Raw genomic sequence first — 19579 nt, 5'->3', positions numbered from 1 at the left:
CCATGCTATTTTCCAGTTTTCCCAGCAGTTTTTGTCAAATAGTTAATTCTTATACCAGAAGCTAGGGTCTTTGGGTTTGATGAACAGTAGATTATCATTGTCATTGATCACCTTGTCTCAATTATCTAATCTATTCCAGTGATCTACTACTCTATTCAGCAGTCTGTACCAAGCAGTTTTGATAACTGCTGCTTTATAACAGATTTTAAAATCTGGTATGTAAGTAAGTAAGCCCACTTCCTTAGCATTCCTTTTCATTAGTTCCCTTGGTATTCTGAACTTTTTGTTCCTTCAGATGACTTTTGTTACTATTTTTTCTAGCTCTATAAGATAATTTTCTGGTAGCTTTATTGGTATGGCACTAAACAGGTCAATTAATTTAGGTAAAATTGTCATTTTTATTACATTAGCTCGACCTAGCCACAAGCAACTGATGTTTTTCCAATTATTTAGATCTGACTTTATTTGTGTGCCAAGTATTTCATATTTGTATTCATATAGTTCCTGGGTTTGTTTTGGCAGGTAGATTCCCAAATATTTTATTGTGTCTACGGTAACTTTAAGTGGAATTTCTCTATTTCTTACTGTTGGACTTCATTAGAAATGTATAGGAATGCTGAGGATTAATGATTTTCTTGCATCACTCTCATTTCTCTTCCAAATTTTTCCTCTACTTCTCTTACTTGATTTTCAAAATCTTTTTTCAGCTCTTCCATGGCCTACAACCCATTCACATTTTTCTTGGAGATTTTTGATGCAGAAGCTTTGACTTTTTATCTTCTTCTCGTTGTAAGTTTTGGTTTTCTTTGTCACCAAAGTAAGATTGTACAATCTGATTTTTTTCTCCATTGTTTGCTCATCTTCCTAGCCAAATACTTGACTTTCTAACTCTTTGTCAAGGTAGAACTCTGCTTCCAGTGGGAGTGGGGTGGGGGTAGGTGTACTGTCCCATGCTTCAGGTATTTTGTATCAGCTGCTAGATCCCCCACTCTTTTTGGGTCCAGAGTTCCAGAAGTAGCTGCTGCTGCCACTGATGCTGCCACCGCTGCAGCCACCTCCAATACCCTGGGGCTAGGGCTGGACCCCAATAGGACCTCATTCCTCTTTCACCTCGGTCCCACACATGAGTGTTTGTGGGTTGAGAAGCCTGGAAACCACTACAGCTGCCAGTGATTCAATCCCCTGAGACTTGGTAGTGCTATCTATGCTGGTGCAGCCCATGTCAGACTGGGCTCTGCTCCCAGACTGGTGCAATATACTTTTACTGTAAACTTTTCAGGTTTTCTTGGGCTGGAGATTTGCTTCACTCTGTCATTTTGTGGATTCTGTATCTCTAGAATTTGTTTAGAGTCACTTTTTACTGGAATTTGGTGGTGTTTGGGGTGGGGGGGAGCTCAAGCAAATCCCTGCTCTTACTCTATCATCTTGACTCTCCAACTCTCCATTTTTTACTAGATTTCAAATCCATTAAATATCATACTGATCACCTGAAACCTCATTACCATGAAAGATTGGCTTCACTTTTTATACTCAACATCTAAACTCCCTTAGTTGCCTCCCCCATTTGATTAGAAGACTTGAGGGTAGAGCAATAAACTTCTCCCAAAGGCTTCCTTTATAGAAAGTTCTGAGTTTTCAGAACTTTCCAAGTAACTCTTCTTTTTCCATCAGCAGTGTAAGTTATACAGGACCAAATTAAATTTATACTTAGCGATGAATTAATTCCTGGATGAATCTAAATAGTCTGAGCTACAAGATATTTTTTACATTTTTGAATTTATATTAATAAATGATTTTGCTCTAGAATTGTCCTTCTGAGCTTTATCCTTTCCTGAATTAGAAAGATTTTTCAAAAATTCAATTTAATTTTACTTTCCCAAAGATTGTGAGCGCTAAATTTTCCCACCTCTCCAAGACAGCATACATTCTGATATAGACTATATATTATACATTCATATGGAACATATTTTCATATTAGTCATGTTGTAAAGAAGAATTGGAACCAATGAAAGGACCCATGACAAAGAAGAAACAAAGAAAAAAGAACAAACAGTATGCTTTGATCTGAATTCAGACTCTATAGTTCTTTTTCTGGATGTGGATAGCATTTTCTGTCATGAGTCTTTTGAAGTTATCTTAGATCCTTGCATTTCTGAGAAGAGCTAAGTCCATCAAAGTTAGTCACTGAACAATGTTGCTGTTACTAAGTACAATGTTTTCCTGGTTCTGCTCACTTCACTCAGCATCAGTTCATGTGAATCTTTCCAAGTTTTTCTGAAGTCTCCTGTTCATCATGTCTTATAGAACAATAGTAATCTATTCCATTAATATACTACAACTTGTTCAGCCATTCCCCAATAGATGGGCATCCCTTCAATTTCCAATTCTTGGCCACCACAAAAAGAAGCTGCTATAAATATTTTTGCACATGTGGATCCTTACCCATTTTTATGATATCTTTGAGATACAGACCTAGAAGTGGTATTGCTGGGTAAAAAGGTATACAAAGTGTTATAGCCCTTTGGGCACAGTTCCAAATTGCTCTCCAGAATGGTTGAATCAGGGCCTCCTCCCCGCCCCCCTGTTTTTCCTTTCATTCTCTATCCCTCTCTCCTCTCCCCCCTCCTTTTTCCCTTCCTCCCTCTCTCTCTCCCTACCTCCCTCTCTCCCCCTTCCTCCCTCTTGCCCCTTCCTCCCCCCCTCTCTCCCTTTTTCCCCCTCCTCTCTCTCTCTCTCTCTCTCTCTCTCTCTCTCTCTCTCTCTCTCTCTCTCTCTCTCTCTCTCTCTCTGTGAAGTTCTCAGGCGTTTCTGTCAATCACTGCCACACCTCCCTTCATTCATTCATTCATTCTTGGGTTTCCAAGCCTCCGGAGCTAGGAAGGATAGCAGAGGCCATCCAACCCATCCCATAGCCGAACAAGCAAACTCGTATCCCCCACCAAAGGCACTCAAGCATTAGCTTAAGAGTCCCAGTTAGGGGAGCACTGGCGGCCCATCCCACACGCTCACTTCTTTACCAAACATTGATTAAGCCCCTACTGCTTAAAGCATCTTGATTGGGTGGGGGCATTGGGGACTGGCGAAAAAGAGTAAAGATCTAAAAACAAACATAGAAATAATTCCTGCCCTCCTTGAGGAATGTAGTAGTGAGAAATGGAACCCTAACCTAGGTCACTTTCATGTGTAATTGACATGATCGCACCTTGATCCTGAACTGGCAGGCAGCCCTTGCTACCGTCATTGAGAGGAGTACCCCTCCTGGAGAAGGGGCCCTGACATCCTCTGCCAACACCATCACCACTGCCACCACCAACCACAGAGGAGCCCTCCACCCTTCCACCACCTTCCAGCAGCCAAAATGGAAGTAAAGGATCTGATTATACCATGTGAAAATAAGATGCAGACAGAACTTGACCCTATCTACCCCCAGCTGGTGAAATGGTGTAGCCTTCTATCCTCCCTGGATCTCCCAGGTGAAATACCCCTTGATCTACTCAAGCAGAAAAAGGCCCAGATCTCTCCAAGGAGCTCCAGCCTGCACTTCCCAACTCAGAAAGATATAGATTATGCCCAGATAATACAAAACTCTGAGAAGTCAGATTCTCACTTCCAGTTGGGAGCATCTTTCTGGAACCAGGCTCCCCAAAGGCCCCCTGGAGGGGAGTGACTTGGAGCCCACACAGATCCAGGGGCCAGGGGCCTATATCACTCCCAGTCAGATGACCGGACAGCCCTCAAACCAAAGATCATCGGCCTCCTACACTCCTAAGCGCTCAGCCAGGCCCCATCCCAAGGCCAAGAGAAGACTCAACTACAACACTTGATCAATCCCACCCCAGGCACCTGAGAGGTCTGGTCCAATGCTGGCTACCTTTGCCTTACTGTATGACCCTGACTTAGTCATTTCCTTTCCTTAGCCTCAGTGTTCTTCTCTCTAAAATGAGAGGCTCCTACTAAATGATCCCTGAGGTCTCTGATTGTTCACAATGTGTAATAATCCTTTGTAGTCCTACCTTTTAAAATTGGTAAATAAAGGGATGTCCCCATGGGGAAAAAAAAAAGAATGGTTGGATCAGTTCACAACTCTACCAACAATGCATTAGTGTACCAATTTTCTCCAACATTTATCATGTTCATGTTTTTTCTTGTTGGCCAACCTGATAGGTATGATACCATACCTCAGAGTTGTTCTGATTTGAATTTCTTTAATCAACATTAATTTAAAGTATTTTTTCATAACACTACAGATAGCTTTTATTTCTTCATCTGAAAGCTGCCTGTTCATATCCTTTGACCATTTTTTTTTAAGCAATTGGGGTTAAGTAACTTGCTCAAACTTACAAGGCCAGTTATTTTTGTGTGGGTGAGGCCGGAACTGATCCTGGGTCTCCTGAAGCCTGGGCCGGCCCACTTACTCACTGTGTCACCTGGCCTCTCCCTTTGACCATTTCTTGATGGAGGAATAGATTAGAAGGAAGGAAAAAGAATTTGTATAGTGCCTCCTCTGTGTCAGGCACTATGCTAAGTCTTCTCCTCCCCCCCCCTTCCCTGCCCCCCAATGTTATCATATTTCATCCTCAAAGCAATCCTACTAAGATAAGTACTATTGTCATTCAAATTTTACAAATGAAGCAAATACACTTGAAGTGACTTGCCCAGGGTCACACAACTAGAAAGCATTTAGGATTTAGGCCTATATTTATCTCATTAAAAGACTTTACTGTACAAAAATACTGACAGTAATTCTTTTTGTGGTAGCAAAGAATTGGAAATTGAGAGGATACCCATTAATTGGGGAATGACTGAACAAGTTGTGGTATATGAATGTAATGGAATACTACTGCACTATAAGAAATGATGAGCAGGAAGACTTCAGAAAAACCTGGAACAACTTGCAGGAACTGATGCTGAGTGAGGAGAGCAGAACCAGGAGAATTTTGTATATACTTATAGCCACACTATACAATGATGAATGTCTATAGATTTGGCTTTTCTCAGCAATGCAATGTTCTAAGGCAACTCCAAAAGGTTTATGATGGAAAATGCTATCCACAGAGAAAAGAATTGAAGCATCTGAATGCAGATCAAAGCATACTATTTGCTCTCTCTTTTTTGTTTTGTTTCTTCTTTCTCATGATTCATTTCATTGGTTAGAATTCTTCTTTACAACATGACTAATGTGAAAATATATTTAATATGAATGCATATGTAGAACCTATAACATATAGCATGCCATCTTAGGGACAGGGAGAAGAAAGGGGAGAAAATTTAAAACTCCAAAGCTTGTGGATCTAAATGTTGTAAACTAAAAAAAAATAAATAAATTTTTGAAAAGAGAAAACAAAGGACATTTCAATTTTAAACAAAGAAGATTCAGGTAAAATACTTTCATTCTCAATTTTTAAGAATAATTTGGATAGTATTGAAAGAATCTGAAAGAATTCTTTTGTAAATCCACCAGGACTAGAAGCAAGATGGGTGGGTTTTTTTTTTTTTGCAGGAGAGTAGAAGGGAAAATGTCTTTTACAATTAATTGCATTTGTTTTGTTCTGAATGGATTATTTATGATCTTGATTTGGTCTTCTATCAATTTGGATATACTTTTGAAGGCTTTTTTTTATATTCTGTTTTCTTGTTTTTTTTTTAAGCAATTGGGGTTAAGTAACTTGCTCAAGATTACACGGCCAGTTATTTTGTGTGAGTGTTAAGTATCTGAGGCTGGAACCGAACGCAGGTCTCCTGACTCTGGGGCCGGCGCTCTTACTCACCGCGCCACCTGGCCACCCTTTGTATTCTGTTTTGATAGCTTATTATGCACAGTACATTTTGAAAATTCATTTGTTGTCAATTTCATCTTGATTTATGTTTTTTCCCATTTGCTTGAATTGATTTGTCATTTTTAAAATTATATTGTCTAAATATTTATAATTTTATTAATTTTTTTCAAAGAACCAATTTTTAAGTATTTTAAAAATATTTTTATATAATTTTTAAGTATATAATTCCTATATTTTTTTCTCTTCTACTTTTTAAATATCCTTTTTGTGTTTACTTTTGGTTTGTCCATTTTTTAAAATGCATATTCAGTTCATAAATCCTCTCCTTTTCCATTTAGTTAATGTATAATTTGTTAAGATATAATTTTCACCCTGAGAACTGCTTTAGTTGTATCCCTTAAATTTTAGTATGTTTTTTCATTACGAACATATTCTTTCACCTAATTCATAATTATTTCCATAATTTGTTTTTGACCTACTCATTATATCCTAAGATTTCACTATTAAGTCTCCATTTGAACCTGTAACTTTTGTTTTCACTTGAATAAGCCACACAAACACACACACAGTTTCATGCAGAGGTGCCAATGCATGTATGTGTATTTTTTTTTTTACTCTACTATGATCTATAAAGGATATTTTTACTATTTCTGCTGCTTCTTTAAAAAATGTATTTCCAAAATTCATGTGGTCAGGCTTTGTTTGGTAAAGTTCCATTTGTGTATGTATATTCTTTAGGAATTCCATTTAGCAGATGTCCTAAGTTTTATAACTCTAGTTTCTCTATGAATTTGTTCAATTCCATATTTTCTATTCTGTTTATCTGGCTGTTAGGTTCATAAAAAAATTGAGGGGTAGACACAGAAATCATTTGTCACTACTTGTTTATTGACTATGTCTACAGTAATGCTAGTTTCTCCCTTATGAATTTTGATGCTAAAGAATTTGGAGAATACCCATTTAATACTGATGTTGGGTTTTTGTCTATGGTCCCTTTCAACACAATGAAGTTTCCTTGTTTCTCTCTGTCACTTCTGGGTGTACTTTTGGCTTTGTCAGACAGCATAATGGCAACTCTTGCTTTTTGTGGACTTAATTAATGCACAGCAAATTTTTCCAGTCTCTCAATCTTGTGTTGTGTATGTCTTTGTATTTTAGGTATGTTCCTTCTAAGGAAAAGATTGTGGAGTTTTGTTTTCTTATCCATTCTGTCATTTTTGTTTATTTTATTGGATCAAGTCATTCATACCTAAAGGCAACTATGTAGTATAGTGGCCTAAGTACTGGGTCTGGAGTTAAGAAGATCTGAGTTCAAATCAAGCCTCAGACACTCAGAGCTGTGAGAGCTTGGACAAGTCATTTAATTTCTATTTACCTCAGTTTCTTCCACTATAATAATGGGGATAATAACAGCACATACCTTCCAAAGTTGCTGTGAGAATCAAATGAAATAACATTTCTAAAAAAGCTTAGCACATCACCTTAATAAAGTAGCTGGCACAAAGGAGGCACTAAATAAATGCTATTCCCTTCTCTCCCCCATTCCAATTTAAAGTTATAAGTTAGGGATCTGTTATCTATTTAACTCTAAAACTATTTTTGTTTCTTAAATAGAATTTTCACCTCACTCCCCATTTACTTTGTGAACACAATACTATGTTTCTTCAGTTATTTTAGCTTAAACTTCTTAAAGGAAACTTATCATTGGCTCTCTTTCCCTCACTAAGACTTAGACATCTTTTCATATCTGTTACTTTGTTCCCTAGTTTGAGTTTTACTTCAATTATTAGTTCCTGCTTCTTTCTTCCTTTTATCTAGCTTACTAATTCTTCCTCTTTCTTTCCCCTCAGTTAACCAGTTAAAATCCTCTGTACTCTCCTCCTCCATTACCTAGGGTTTTGTTTTTTTGAGGGGATAGTTTTAAATTTTCTTTTTTGCACCTTGTTCTAAAAATGATTTATTTACCTCATTCTCTTCATTACCTTCTCTTTCCGTCAATTCCAGACTTTTATTCTTTGATTAATAAAGACTTATTTGTTCCTTCTTTAGTCTATTAGACTTCTAAGTACCTAGGCTGGGTTCCCTCTTCTGAACAGTTTCCATGTTATTGTTGGGCAATGAAGTTGGAAAGACATCAGTTCAAACATGAACTCAAATACTTACATGTTGTGTGACCCTGATCAAGCCCCTCCCCCTCCATCCCTCACCCAAGTTTTGGTTTCCTAATCTGTAAAATGAAGATAATATAGTACCTACCTCCCAAGATTAAGGATAAAATACTATTTGTAAAGTAACCTGAAAAATCTTAAAACTCCATATAAATTCTAGCTATTATTATAATTTAGAATGATAATTCTACCAAAAGTAATTTATACTTTTGATTTAGCCCAATGAAATTATCAAAGGGATACATTATAAAACATGAAAAAATAAGATTCATTTGAAAAAAATAAAAGACCTAGACTATTAAGGGAAATAGTGAAAAGAGGTAGGTATGAAGAAGGAGAAATAGTACTTCCAGACCTCAAATTATATTATAAAGCAGTAATAATGAAAACTATATGGAATTGGTTAAAAAACAGAGAACTAGATTAATTCAACAGACTAGACAAGGAAGAAATCAGAAACCATGCACAAAATAATCCAGTGATCAAAAAACCAGAAAAATATAAATTATGTTAAAATTCCCTATTTGGCAAAAACTGAAAGGAAACTTGAAAAGCAGTTTGGCAGAAACTAGGCTTAGACTAACACTATTCAATTTATTCTGCAATACATTCAAAATGCATAGTACTCATTGACATTAAAGATACTATTAAAAAATAGAAGAGAGAGAAATCATATATTTTTCAAAGCTATGAGTAGAAGACATATTCCTGGGAGTCAAGATGGCAGAGGAGAAGAAGGACCTCCCCACCGCTCCGGCTTCCACCTTCCCCAATCCATGTAAAAAGGGGACTCTAAACAAACTTTGGAGCTGCAGAACCCACAAAATAACACAGAAAAGCTAACCTCCCTCTAAGGACAGCCCGGCAGGCTGGCAGGAATCCGCCAGTGCAGCTCTGGGAGCCAAGCCCAGTCCCACACCTAGGTTTTAGCCCCAGGGCAGGCCTGAGCAGCTGCAGGCCAGAGGGACTCCAAATCAGCAGCAGCTGTGGCCATTTCCAGATTTATCAACACAAAGATGAAGGACAAAGTGAGAGGTCACTGCAGTCTGGACTTTGGGACCCAGTAAGTGGGAGGGTGTAGCTTTTGCCCCCGGGGAGAGAAGCCGCTAAGACGCCTACACAGCCATCCAGTGCCACGTGGCAGCTTCAGCTCCTGGCCTGCAGAGTGTAGAGGAACCAAGCACCAGTCTGAAGGGTAATCACTCTTGCTTTAACCTGCTTGGATCTGGATTGCAGTCTAGGGTGGAGGTCCTGGGGTGTGTGTCCAGCTTGCCAGAGCGTGTGGAGACCTCAGAGAGGGCACCCAACTAATACCTCCAGCAGCTGAGAAAACCGCAGCATTTGGGACGAAAGCTCCCCTGTCTGCTGGCAGAATCCTACTGTGGCAAAAAGCCCAGGGGTCAAGTGACTGAGGGGTGATATGACCAGGCAAAGGAAGGAAAGCTGACAGAAGATTCCAACATTAGACTCCTATTTTGGGGACAAAAAGGAGCAAAGTATGGAACAGGAGGAAGACAGTGAAGTCAGAACTCCTGCACCAAAGGCTTCAAAGGAAAATACAAGCTGGTTACAGGCCATAGAGGACCTTAAGAAGCAGATAAGAGAAGTGGAAGAAAAATTGGGGAGAGAAATGAGAACGATGCAAGAAAATTACAAAATGAGAGTCAACAGCCTGACTGAGGAAAATCACACCTAAAAAAATTGACTAACTCAAATGGCAAATGAGGCTCAAAAAGGCAATGAGGAGAAGAATGCCTTAAAAAGCCAAATTTGCCAGATGGAAAAAGAATCTCAAAAGCTCACTGAGGAGAATCATTGCTTCAGAATTAGATTGGAGCAAATGGAAGCTAATGACTTTATGAGAAACTAAGATGCTGTGAAACAGATCTAAACAAATGAAAGAATAGAAGGCAATGTGAAATACCTCATGGGAAAAACCACTGACCTGGAAAACAGATGCAGGAGAGATAATTTCAAAATTATTGGACTACCTGAAAGCCATGATCAAAGTAAGAACCTAGAAATCATCCTCCAGGAAGTTCTCAAAGAAAACTGCCCTGATGTTTTAGTACCAGAGGGCAAAATAGAGGTTGAAAGAATCTACTGATCACCTCCTGAAAAAGATCCCCAAAAGAAAACTCCTAGGAATATTATAGCCAGGTTGCAGAATTCCCAGTTAAGGAGAGAATATTACAAGTAGCCAGGAAGAAACAATTTGAATATTGTGGAAACTCAGTCAGGATAAACCAGGATTTGGCAGCCTCTACACTGAGGGATCGAAGGGCTTGGAATATGATATTCTGGAGTTCAAAGGAGCTGGGATTAAAACCAAGAGTCACCTACCCAGCAAAACTGAGTATCATGTTTCAGGGAAAAATATGGTCATTCAGTGGAATAGAGGATTTTCAAGGATTCTTGATGAAAAACCAGAGGTGAATAGAAAATTTGGCATACTGATACAAGAAGCAAGAGATGCATGAGAAGGTAAACAGGGAAAAGAAATCATAAGGAACTTGTCAAAGTTGAACTATTAACATTCTTACATGGAAAAACAATAATTGTAACTGATGAAATTTTTCTCCATAGTTGAAGGGAATAGAAATATATATATATTTTATGATATATATAAACAATATAATAATATTAATATTAATAATTAATTAACAAAATAATATATAATATAATATATAAATATATATACACATATGAGGGTATATGGGCATATGAATACATATGTGAATGTATGTATACATGTTTACAGGTATACATAGATAGAGGGCACAGGACCAATTTAACAGGAAGGGATGATACTTAAAAGGTGAAATTAAGAGGTGAAAGAGGAATATAATGAGAGTAGATGGGGAGAGACAGAATGGGGTAAACTATCTCATATAGAAGAGGCAAGGGAAAATGGTTACAATGGAGGGGAAGAACAGGAAGGCAAAAGGGAATGGGTCAACCTTATTCCCACTGAATTTGGCTTGAGGAGGGAGTGAAATATACACTACATAGGGTATCTCACCCTCCAAGAGAGTAGGGAGGAAGGGAATGAGAGGGGAGATGATGGAAGGGATGGAATGCTGGGGCGGGGAGGGAAGTTGGAAGCACCCACTTTTGAAAAGGGACGGGATCAAAGTAGAGAATAGAACAAGTGGGAGGTGGAATAGGATTTACAGGTAATTGGGAAATAAGATATACAGGCCCTGGGGCATAGAGATCCACTGGAAAAGTCGAAAGGGGTATGGGAGAAAATATGGGAGAGAACAGATTGGAGGAGGGGATATCCTGTGGGACTGCTCTTTTGGAGCGGTGGGTAGGGGAAAAATGGGGAGAAAATTTGTAGCTCAAAATCTGGAGGAAATGAATGATGTAAAACAGAATTCAATAAAGCATTTGAAAAATAGGAAAAAAAAAGAAAAGGAAGATATATTCCTAACCAAACAAGGTATATAAGCAATTGCAAAAGACAAAACAGATTATCTTTTGATTCCATGAAACTGAAAAGCTTATTCTGAATCAAAATTAATGTACCTAAGAAAGGAAGTTGTTAAATGGGGGAGAAAAATCTTTCTATCAAATATCTGATTAGGGTTAATACATATATGTGTATGCATATGCACAAACATATTTGTTTATGCATGAATAAATTATGTATAGTATATTAATACATTCATAATATATTTAATACTGTTTTGTGCTTGTGTAAATTATGTCTTAATATAATATATAATTGCTTGGATTGTACATATCCAAATAAATTTATACATACATACACACACACACAAACACACACACACAAACCAAAACCTCCACTCCCTGATAAGTAGTCCAAAGATATAAGGACACATTTCTCAAAGGAACTACAAACTATATTGAAAGGACGTTCCAATTCATTAATAAGAGAAATGCAAATCAAAACAAGGAGGATTCACCTCATACCCTTCTAACTGGCAGAAAGACATCAGGTGGAGATAAGTTTAGGTTAAATAATATAACTAACTGAGACAATCACATATTATTCAATAGTTAGTAAAAGGAATTTTACTTTGAAAAAGCAGGAGAAAAATAGTTATCAGTGACTGACATTGAGGACACCTCAAATTGATCAGGTAAGTGAAACTCCCTTGGCTGAATTTCCCCACATCATTTTCTACCAGTCAAGCACCTGAGAGCTCCTTGTGGTTACTTTGTATTCAAGTATTCCAACCAAACTGATATCACTAAACAATTAAGTCTTGAGGATGGTTTCAATACCTTTTAGAGCAAAACTTCCTTAACTTATATATAGGAAGAGGTTAGGATACTGCTCCTACCACTAGGTACCAATATTGAAAATCATTTAATCCCAAACTCTTCAGCTGCAAATGTAGAAACAATTTAGAAGAAAATAATGAGACTTCCTCAAGGTCACAGTTAGTTTGTGCCAGAACTAGGAATAGAAACCAAGTATTTATATTTGATCTGGCTCTCCTCTTCAAAAGGGAGTCTTAGTTTAATCAGTTAAGAAGGACAAGAGCCCACCATGGTGTCATAGCAATGAAGAAATACACATTTCTATACTTATTGTATTACTTTTACCTCTACTAAAATAAATTTTTGATTAATTACATAAGTAACTCAAACTAACTACTTACTAAAAAAAATGATCTTAAATTACCAAAGATGTATGACCTGAAAAGAAGTTAGGCAAGTAATGAGAGGACAAATAATAAACAAATAGCATTCCCTCAGCTCCATCAGAAAGCACACAACAATTAAGAAATCAAGAGGAAGGTTCACAGTACATTGGGTGAAGCTCTTGTGGATGATTCTATGGGAAGGCATAAAAAAAGTCAAAAAAGATGAGACAACATGTATAGAAATCTTCTGGGGATCATGACCAACAAAAGATAAGAGTATTCGATATTTTTCCAAACCCTATTAACTCTCAAAACACTCCAAAGAGGAATTATAGGCCAGTGGTAAAGCAATTACAACTGTCTCCACAGAGCAAGAAACCTAACTCTAAACAACATAAGAAAACCTTATCTTTTGGAAGTGAACTGTTGTAGAGAGCCTTGTGAAGAGAGAAATCACTAAATACTTCCCACTCTATACTACACATGCAAAGGAAAGACTACCATGGAAAAACTAGATATGGAAAAAGAGAAGATCGGGAGATAACACACAAAACAAAACATATAACCAATGAGAAAGGGGAAAGAAATGGGCAGGGAAACACTAGTTTGAATAGGAAGAATTAAATAAGATTTTTTAAATGGCCATAACTGAGGAAAATTAATGTCTGTAGTGGAATAGCACTGTATTAACCATTAAGTGATATTCACAAGAGAAATCCCAAATCAAGAACTTTGATATAGAAAAATTACAACAACAACAATAATAATAATAAAGACTCCATGTTGCCTTAATCCATTGTTTCCACAGAAATGCAAATAATACACTAGCTTTATTCCAAATGATACCAAATTAGGGAAACAAGTTACTTAAATATGCCCTAAATACTTGATATCCAGGTATACATCAACATTTACCATATAGATTACATAACATTATGAAATTATTTTTAGTAACTATGATGCTTACCCCCAAAGCTGGTAATCTCTGTGTGCAACTCACTGCAACTTTTAGTTTCCAGTCTGTTTCACCATCTAGCTGGTCAGTTCTAATGAAGCATGAACCTTAAAATTAAAGAAAAAAATTACCATACTAGAGAACTTAAGTCTTATAGAAGATAAATTCCATGTATGTGTACATACTTCTACTCGGAATTACAAAGTTAAAAAAAACACTAAAAACATTATGCATATATAAATCATATAAAGATTGAACAGCTATAATGACATAAAAATTATATAGCTTTTTGGGTAAAATTTACTATCCATTTTATTCAATGTGATTTTTCAAAAAATATTAATTTAAGAGAACTTGTTACCTATTTTAAAAAGAAGGTGACTACTGAAAATGAGTTCAATAATGTTTACAATGGCAATATAAATCTATATTCACAAATAAAGAATACTATACTTATCCAACATTCACGCTTAATTTTTCCAACAGAAACAATAGATTTATCACTGACTGCTTTATAAATACAGATTCTTTTTTCAAGTTCAAAAATGCAATACCCTTGAAACTGCACAGTTAACACATTAACACTCTTAATTAGGGGAATTCTTAAATAAGATATTAAGATACTTACAAAAATTCTAAAATGTATCCAAATAAATGTCCACATAGGTAATTTATATAGTGACATTATATCTGAATCTGAACTTTTAAGGATTACTCTATACCTGAAACACTATCTCTTCTAAGAAAATTTTCTTGTTAATTTCTACCTATTAAAAATTAATCTAGGGGCTGCTAGGTGGCACAGTGAGTAAGAGCGCTGGCCCTGGAGTTGGGAGGACCTGGGATCGGTTCCAGCCTCAGATACTTAACACCCACACAAAAAAACTGGTCCTGTAACCTTGGTCAAGTTACTTAACTCCAATTGCTTTAAAAAAAATTAATCTAGAAGAGTATTCCTATTTTAAAAACTGAATTCTTTCAAAGTGTCCCTTTCCCAAAATCTATAAAGAATAAGTAATTAAGGTAGTAACAACAAAATGTGAAATTAAAACTAAATTTAAGTAATCCCAATATCTCAAAATAGTGTTAATGGATTACCATCCCTATTATCTCTATGTGGCCAAATTTTTAAAATTAGAAACTTGTATTTTACATGAACAATATGTATCCAAAACTATATAAATATAGAAATGAACTCCCAAATCGTAAATTTCAGTCTTCCTCTAAATTTCAGTTCTTTTATTAGGAGCTAACAAAGTTGAACAAAAGGGGGGGGGGAGAGGATAGCATTAGTTCCTACAAAAAATATATATATTCATTGGCAAAGGGATTTTCTCATATATTTTCAGACATCTAACAATGACAATTTAGCAAAAGGGTGTCAATGAAATAAGACAAAATTCTAAGAATTACAGAGCATATATCAACAACAAGGCCAGAAAATATGGTTTGTTGAGGTGCTCAGGTCTAGAAGAATTTGGTATCACAAAGTATGGGTGGACCCTGACATGACTAATATCTAACATACAATCGATATCTTATTCATTAATATCTGTACATTAGCAGTTCAGTAGGTGAAGTGCTTAGAAAAACATGGAGAAGAGATAAGTTCCTGATATATAACTGACCCAAAGGTGGCACTTTCACACATTAGAATTCCCAAAACAAATTACTGCCTGCTTAGTAACTATATTTCTTTTTTTTTTTTTTCTCCTTTTATTCTTAGGAAAAACGTTAACGTTAAAAAAGCTGTGTGATTCTAGTACATCTGAGACTGAGACAACCCAAAGCTCTTACTAGTGAAGGGGATATTGGCGTGTCCTTACCCCAGAGGTCTAGAAAATGGTGCCACGTGCCAAGAAGTTGGGAAGGCTTCCCCCTTTCCAAAAAGTACTAACTTCTACAGCTCCAAAACCCTCGTGTGCCAGCGATGGCATGACTGGTAAACCCCCGGGGAGGGAGGAACAAGGCGATTCACCTGTCTTAGTTTCCCCAGAGGCTTGTGCCCCCCACAATGGATCAGTCAGTCCATCACAGGTGCTTCCAAAAGCCCCCCAAGCTCCTAGCAGGATACAGAAGCACCCCCATAGTCACCCAGAAGAGGTATGCCTTCAGAGAACAAAAAGGCAGCTCTGTGACTGCAACAGGAAAAGCCAGCACAGAATGAATGCATGAACACAAAGGCAAGAGTCAAATGAGTCTGAGCACAGGCCGTGACGCCCTGGCTAGTTACCCGTACAAATCCTCAGCCCCCTCAGGGTCCCCCACAGCTCTTCCCTGGTGCCTGACGTTCCAGGACAGGCTCCAGAGGGAAGGAGCAGCCCCAGCTCCCTCCTCACAGTACTGTATGTCAACACTGGCAACGTCTCAGATCATTTCAACGGCACACAGCACTCAGGTCCAAAAGAAGTTTATTACTCCCACTCAGTAGTTCCTGGGGGCTTTGACATCAAGTCATACATAACTCGAGAAATACCCGGGATCTTCTTAATCTCAGTGACCATCTTCAGCACCACCTCTACAGGAATCTCATTGCCAGGCGTTGCTGCGATACCAGTCATGAAGTCACTTGTGATAAAGGTTCGAATAACCACCGATCTCTGGCAGGACGGCTGCTTCTGAAGAGGGTCCCGGTCAAAATGCAGAGGGGTCAAGATCACCGGCATCTGGCTGATCTTCCAAGCATATCCGGACTCCCTGAGAATGTTGTGAGCCTCAAAATCAGCTTGCGGCAGCGTGCTGAGCACTCCAGTGGTCAAGAAGGTGGGCGTGACATCTGTGGGAGGCTCTTTGACAGGGGGACCAAACACAAAGACGACCCTGTTAATGTTGTGGTACATGCATGGGATCAGACGTGCAAGAAACATCAGGGATTCCCAGTCGGGGTCGTCTTTACTGGTAATGCCACAGACATAACTGTAGGAGCGGCAGTCTCCCTGCACCCCTACGGTTTTAATTGGCAGCAGGAAGGCGCTCAGTGAGTGTAGGCTGGTAATCTGCATGAGCTTCTCCTGGTCCTCCTCTGTCGTACAAGCTTTGACTCTCTGTGACAGCGTGTGGGGCTTTTTAACACTTGCAGAAAAATCAGCCACTATTTTCAAAATGTTGTTGGTTTCAGGAAAGTCTTTACAGACATAAGGCTCTTCAGCACATATCACTCTTATTGCCAGACCTGGACCTGGGAATGGATGTCTAGAGACCAGCTCTTCAGGGAGACCAAGTTCTCTGCCTAAAATTCTCACTTCATCTTTATGGAAGTCTTTCAGAGGTTCTATGACCTTTCCCTCCTCCCTCAGTTTCCTGATGAGCTCTGTATCATTGTGATGAGTTTTGATGACTTCGGCTTTGCCACTAGCAACAAGGGATGCACTTTCAATTAGATCAGGCCTTAGCATTCCCTGGGCAAGGAAAACCTCTTCTGGTTTCAGGTTCATCTCTCCAATTACTTCGTTAGCAATCTTAACAAAGGTGTCTCCAATGATCTTTCTTTTTTTCCTCAGGACTTGTAGTCATGTTCAATGTCTTACTGATCCTTTTTCGGGGAGTCCTGTCTTCTTCAGATATCGGTAAAGTTGTTGTGCCATTGGAGAAAGAATGAGCGGCATTTACCACTTTGACCTGGATTCCAAGCTTCTTGAGAGCTTCCTCCACAGACTGGCTCTCCCTCTTCTTCATGAAGCCATTATTGATGTGCACAGCAATGATCTGATCTTGGTCCAAAGCCCGATTCAACAGAGCCGTGCAGACCGTTGAGTCGACGCCACCACTGAGCAAAACCAGAACCTTGGAAGTTCCCACTTGCTCCTTGACCTCTTCAATACACTTGAGCTCCCGGTTGTGCACGGTGAAGGTCCCACTGCAGCCAGCAATATCGTACAGGAAGTTCTTCAGGAACACTTTCCCATTCTCTGTAAGGCCGACCTTAGGATGGAACTGTACTCTGTACAATTTTTTAGATTCATTTGCTATTCCTGCTACGATGTTGCCAGACTGCACCACAACCTTGAATCCTTCAGCCACTTTGTCTACGCTGTCTCCATGTGTGAGCAGAACAATCTCTTCCTTCTGAAGACCCCTGAATAACGAGCAGGTGTTGTCTATGTTAATGTTGAAGACTCCATCTTCACTGACATTTTTTTTGTGCACAGTGCCTCCAAATACTTTATTCATCATCTGCATGCCATAGCAAATTCCAAGGACTGGCTTGCCAATGGTGAAGATTGCTGGATCAAACCATGGAGCATCTTCTGCATACACAGAATTTGGTCCTCCAGAGATTATGATGGCACGAAATCCATGCTCTTTGATGGCAAATGCTGGTGTTTCCAGAGGGAAGATCTCTGACTGTACAAACAGTTCCCTCACTCTCCTGTCGATGACTTTCCCATACTGAGCACCAGCATCCAGAATGACAACAGCCCCTTCATAGTGGTATCTGCCATCACCGAGGTCTCCTCCTGCATTTTCCGGCTTGGAGTCTCCATTGCACAGAGCCATGGGTGCGGGTGCAGGCAGCACAGACGGCGAGGGGCGGGCGGTGGCGGCGCTCAGTCCGCGTCTCTCTTAGTAACTATATTTCTAAACAATATAAATCAAACATTATTTCTAAGCCTCTGAAAACTTTGTCATCATACTATACGAAAACATAAAACTCTTAAGATCTCTGAAACAAAAATAAAATGCTAGGAAAAAATTAATTTTTTGTGTTCAAACATTTAATCTTTCAGTCATCAGAAAAAAAGGAGAAATACCATAAAAAATTTGATGAATAAGTATCACACTAAAGAACGTCACACTTAAATAAATATTTTAATCTCTAGCAGACAGTAACAGGATACTTTCTATCATACTTTTCTTATCCAAGACATTTCATGGTTCTCTTTACCTTCCCTGTCAATGTTTGTTCTCATCCATCAATTTCATTTAGAATTATACTACAGATCAATGCAGTTCAAGACCAGTGTGACTCTTGTGAATGGTTGACTGCACATATATTCATTCAATAGAGCTCACACTATGACAAGTATTGGCCAGCTGCATTTCCTCTCCACTTCAACAGTTAATTTCATCGATAACGTATCTCATAGTCTTTTCACTTTTATCCAGAAAAAGAGACTGCTTTGTGCTAAGTCAGCGTTAAATAATAATCACTGCACCAAAACTGAAACAGTAAGTAAAACATTTCCCCTTATTTTGAAATAATTCTTTGTCAGTACTGAAATCATAGTTTCAAATGTCCTGTGCATTATTAGCTTTTAAAACCATATTACCAGAGCATAAGAATATAGGAATATTTAATAATAATTACATATGATACAAAACAAGTAAACAGGAAATTGTATAATTTATAACTGTTTACAAGAATGAACCACATTTATGAAAGCAGTGTCCACCAACTATCAAATAAGTCTCTAAAATTGTAAATTAGTTATGCAAACAAAAAAAATCCTGTATAAACAATGCTATAAATGATATCTAGGTTCCTAGGTAAACACACAAAACCCTATGTAATGCAAAATGTAGGTGAAATATTCAACCTATGAATTTACATAATTAAAAAATGCTTTAAAGTATCAATAAAAATAGCAAAAGTGAATGAAACAGTTATATTAGTTATCTTAAAAGTTATTTTTTTCTATCAGATGAGAATGACAACTTAGATATATAAAGACTGGTAGAAATTCTTGTAGAAAGACATATTAAAGGTACTTCTAGGGTATTAAAAACTGTCACTGATTATTCACCACATCTAATTTCAATTCAAATTGTATAGCTTTCATTTCCTTGATACAAGTGTAACCCTGGTCATATTCCTATCAGTCATTAGAAGGATGATTTTCTTTTTTACATTGGTTGGGCAGGGGGAGGGGGAGTTTGTCTACAGAGACTTGCTTATTTAATAAAATAAATAAATAAAGATAGTGGGGGGAAAATACTTTTCTGGAAGCCAATGCAGAAGAGAGAGAGAGAAAATAGCAAGGAAAATCTTTAAAGGAGATTTCTGTTAAGGATAGAAAACCACACTGTGAACAATGAAGAATCCAGAAAAAAAAAAAAAAA

At 37.9% G+C, this 19579-nt stretch overlaps 1 protein-coding gene and 1 pseudogene across 9 annotated transcripts in view; both read right to left on the bottom strand.

Moving 5' to 3' along the window:
- Positions 1-19579, bottom strand: part of ATP9B (ATPase phospholipid transporting 9B (putative)) — a 509413-nt gene that overhangs the window by 303968 nt on the left and 185866 nt on the right. For all 9 annotated transcript variants that reach the window (XM_069095002.1, XM_069095000.1, XM_069095001.1 and 6 more), the window contains one exon: positions 13532-13626. In XM_069095002.1, coding sequence (XP_068951103.1) covers positions 13532-13626 — 95 coding nt within the window. The remainder of the gene's footprint in view (positions 1-13531; positions 13627-19579) is intronic.
- LOC138166519 (GMP synthase [glutamine-hydrolyzing] pseudogene) lies at positions 15212-19571 on the bottom strand (annotated as a pseudogene).

The sequence above is a fragment of the Petaurus breviceps genome, unplaced genomic scaffold (assembly GCF_028583685.1).
Source record: "Petaurus breviceps papuanus isolate PSGF00001 unplaced genomic scaffold, PetGlider_PUasm1.0 224, whole genome shotgun sequence".
Classification (NCBI taxonomy): Eukaryota; Metazoa; Chordata; class Mammalia; order Diprotodontia; family Petauridae; genus Petaurus; species Petaurus breviceps.
This window is presented reverse-complemented; position numbering and strand designations above follow the sequence as displayed.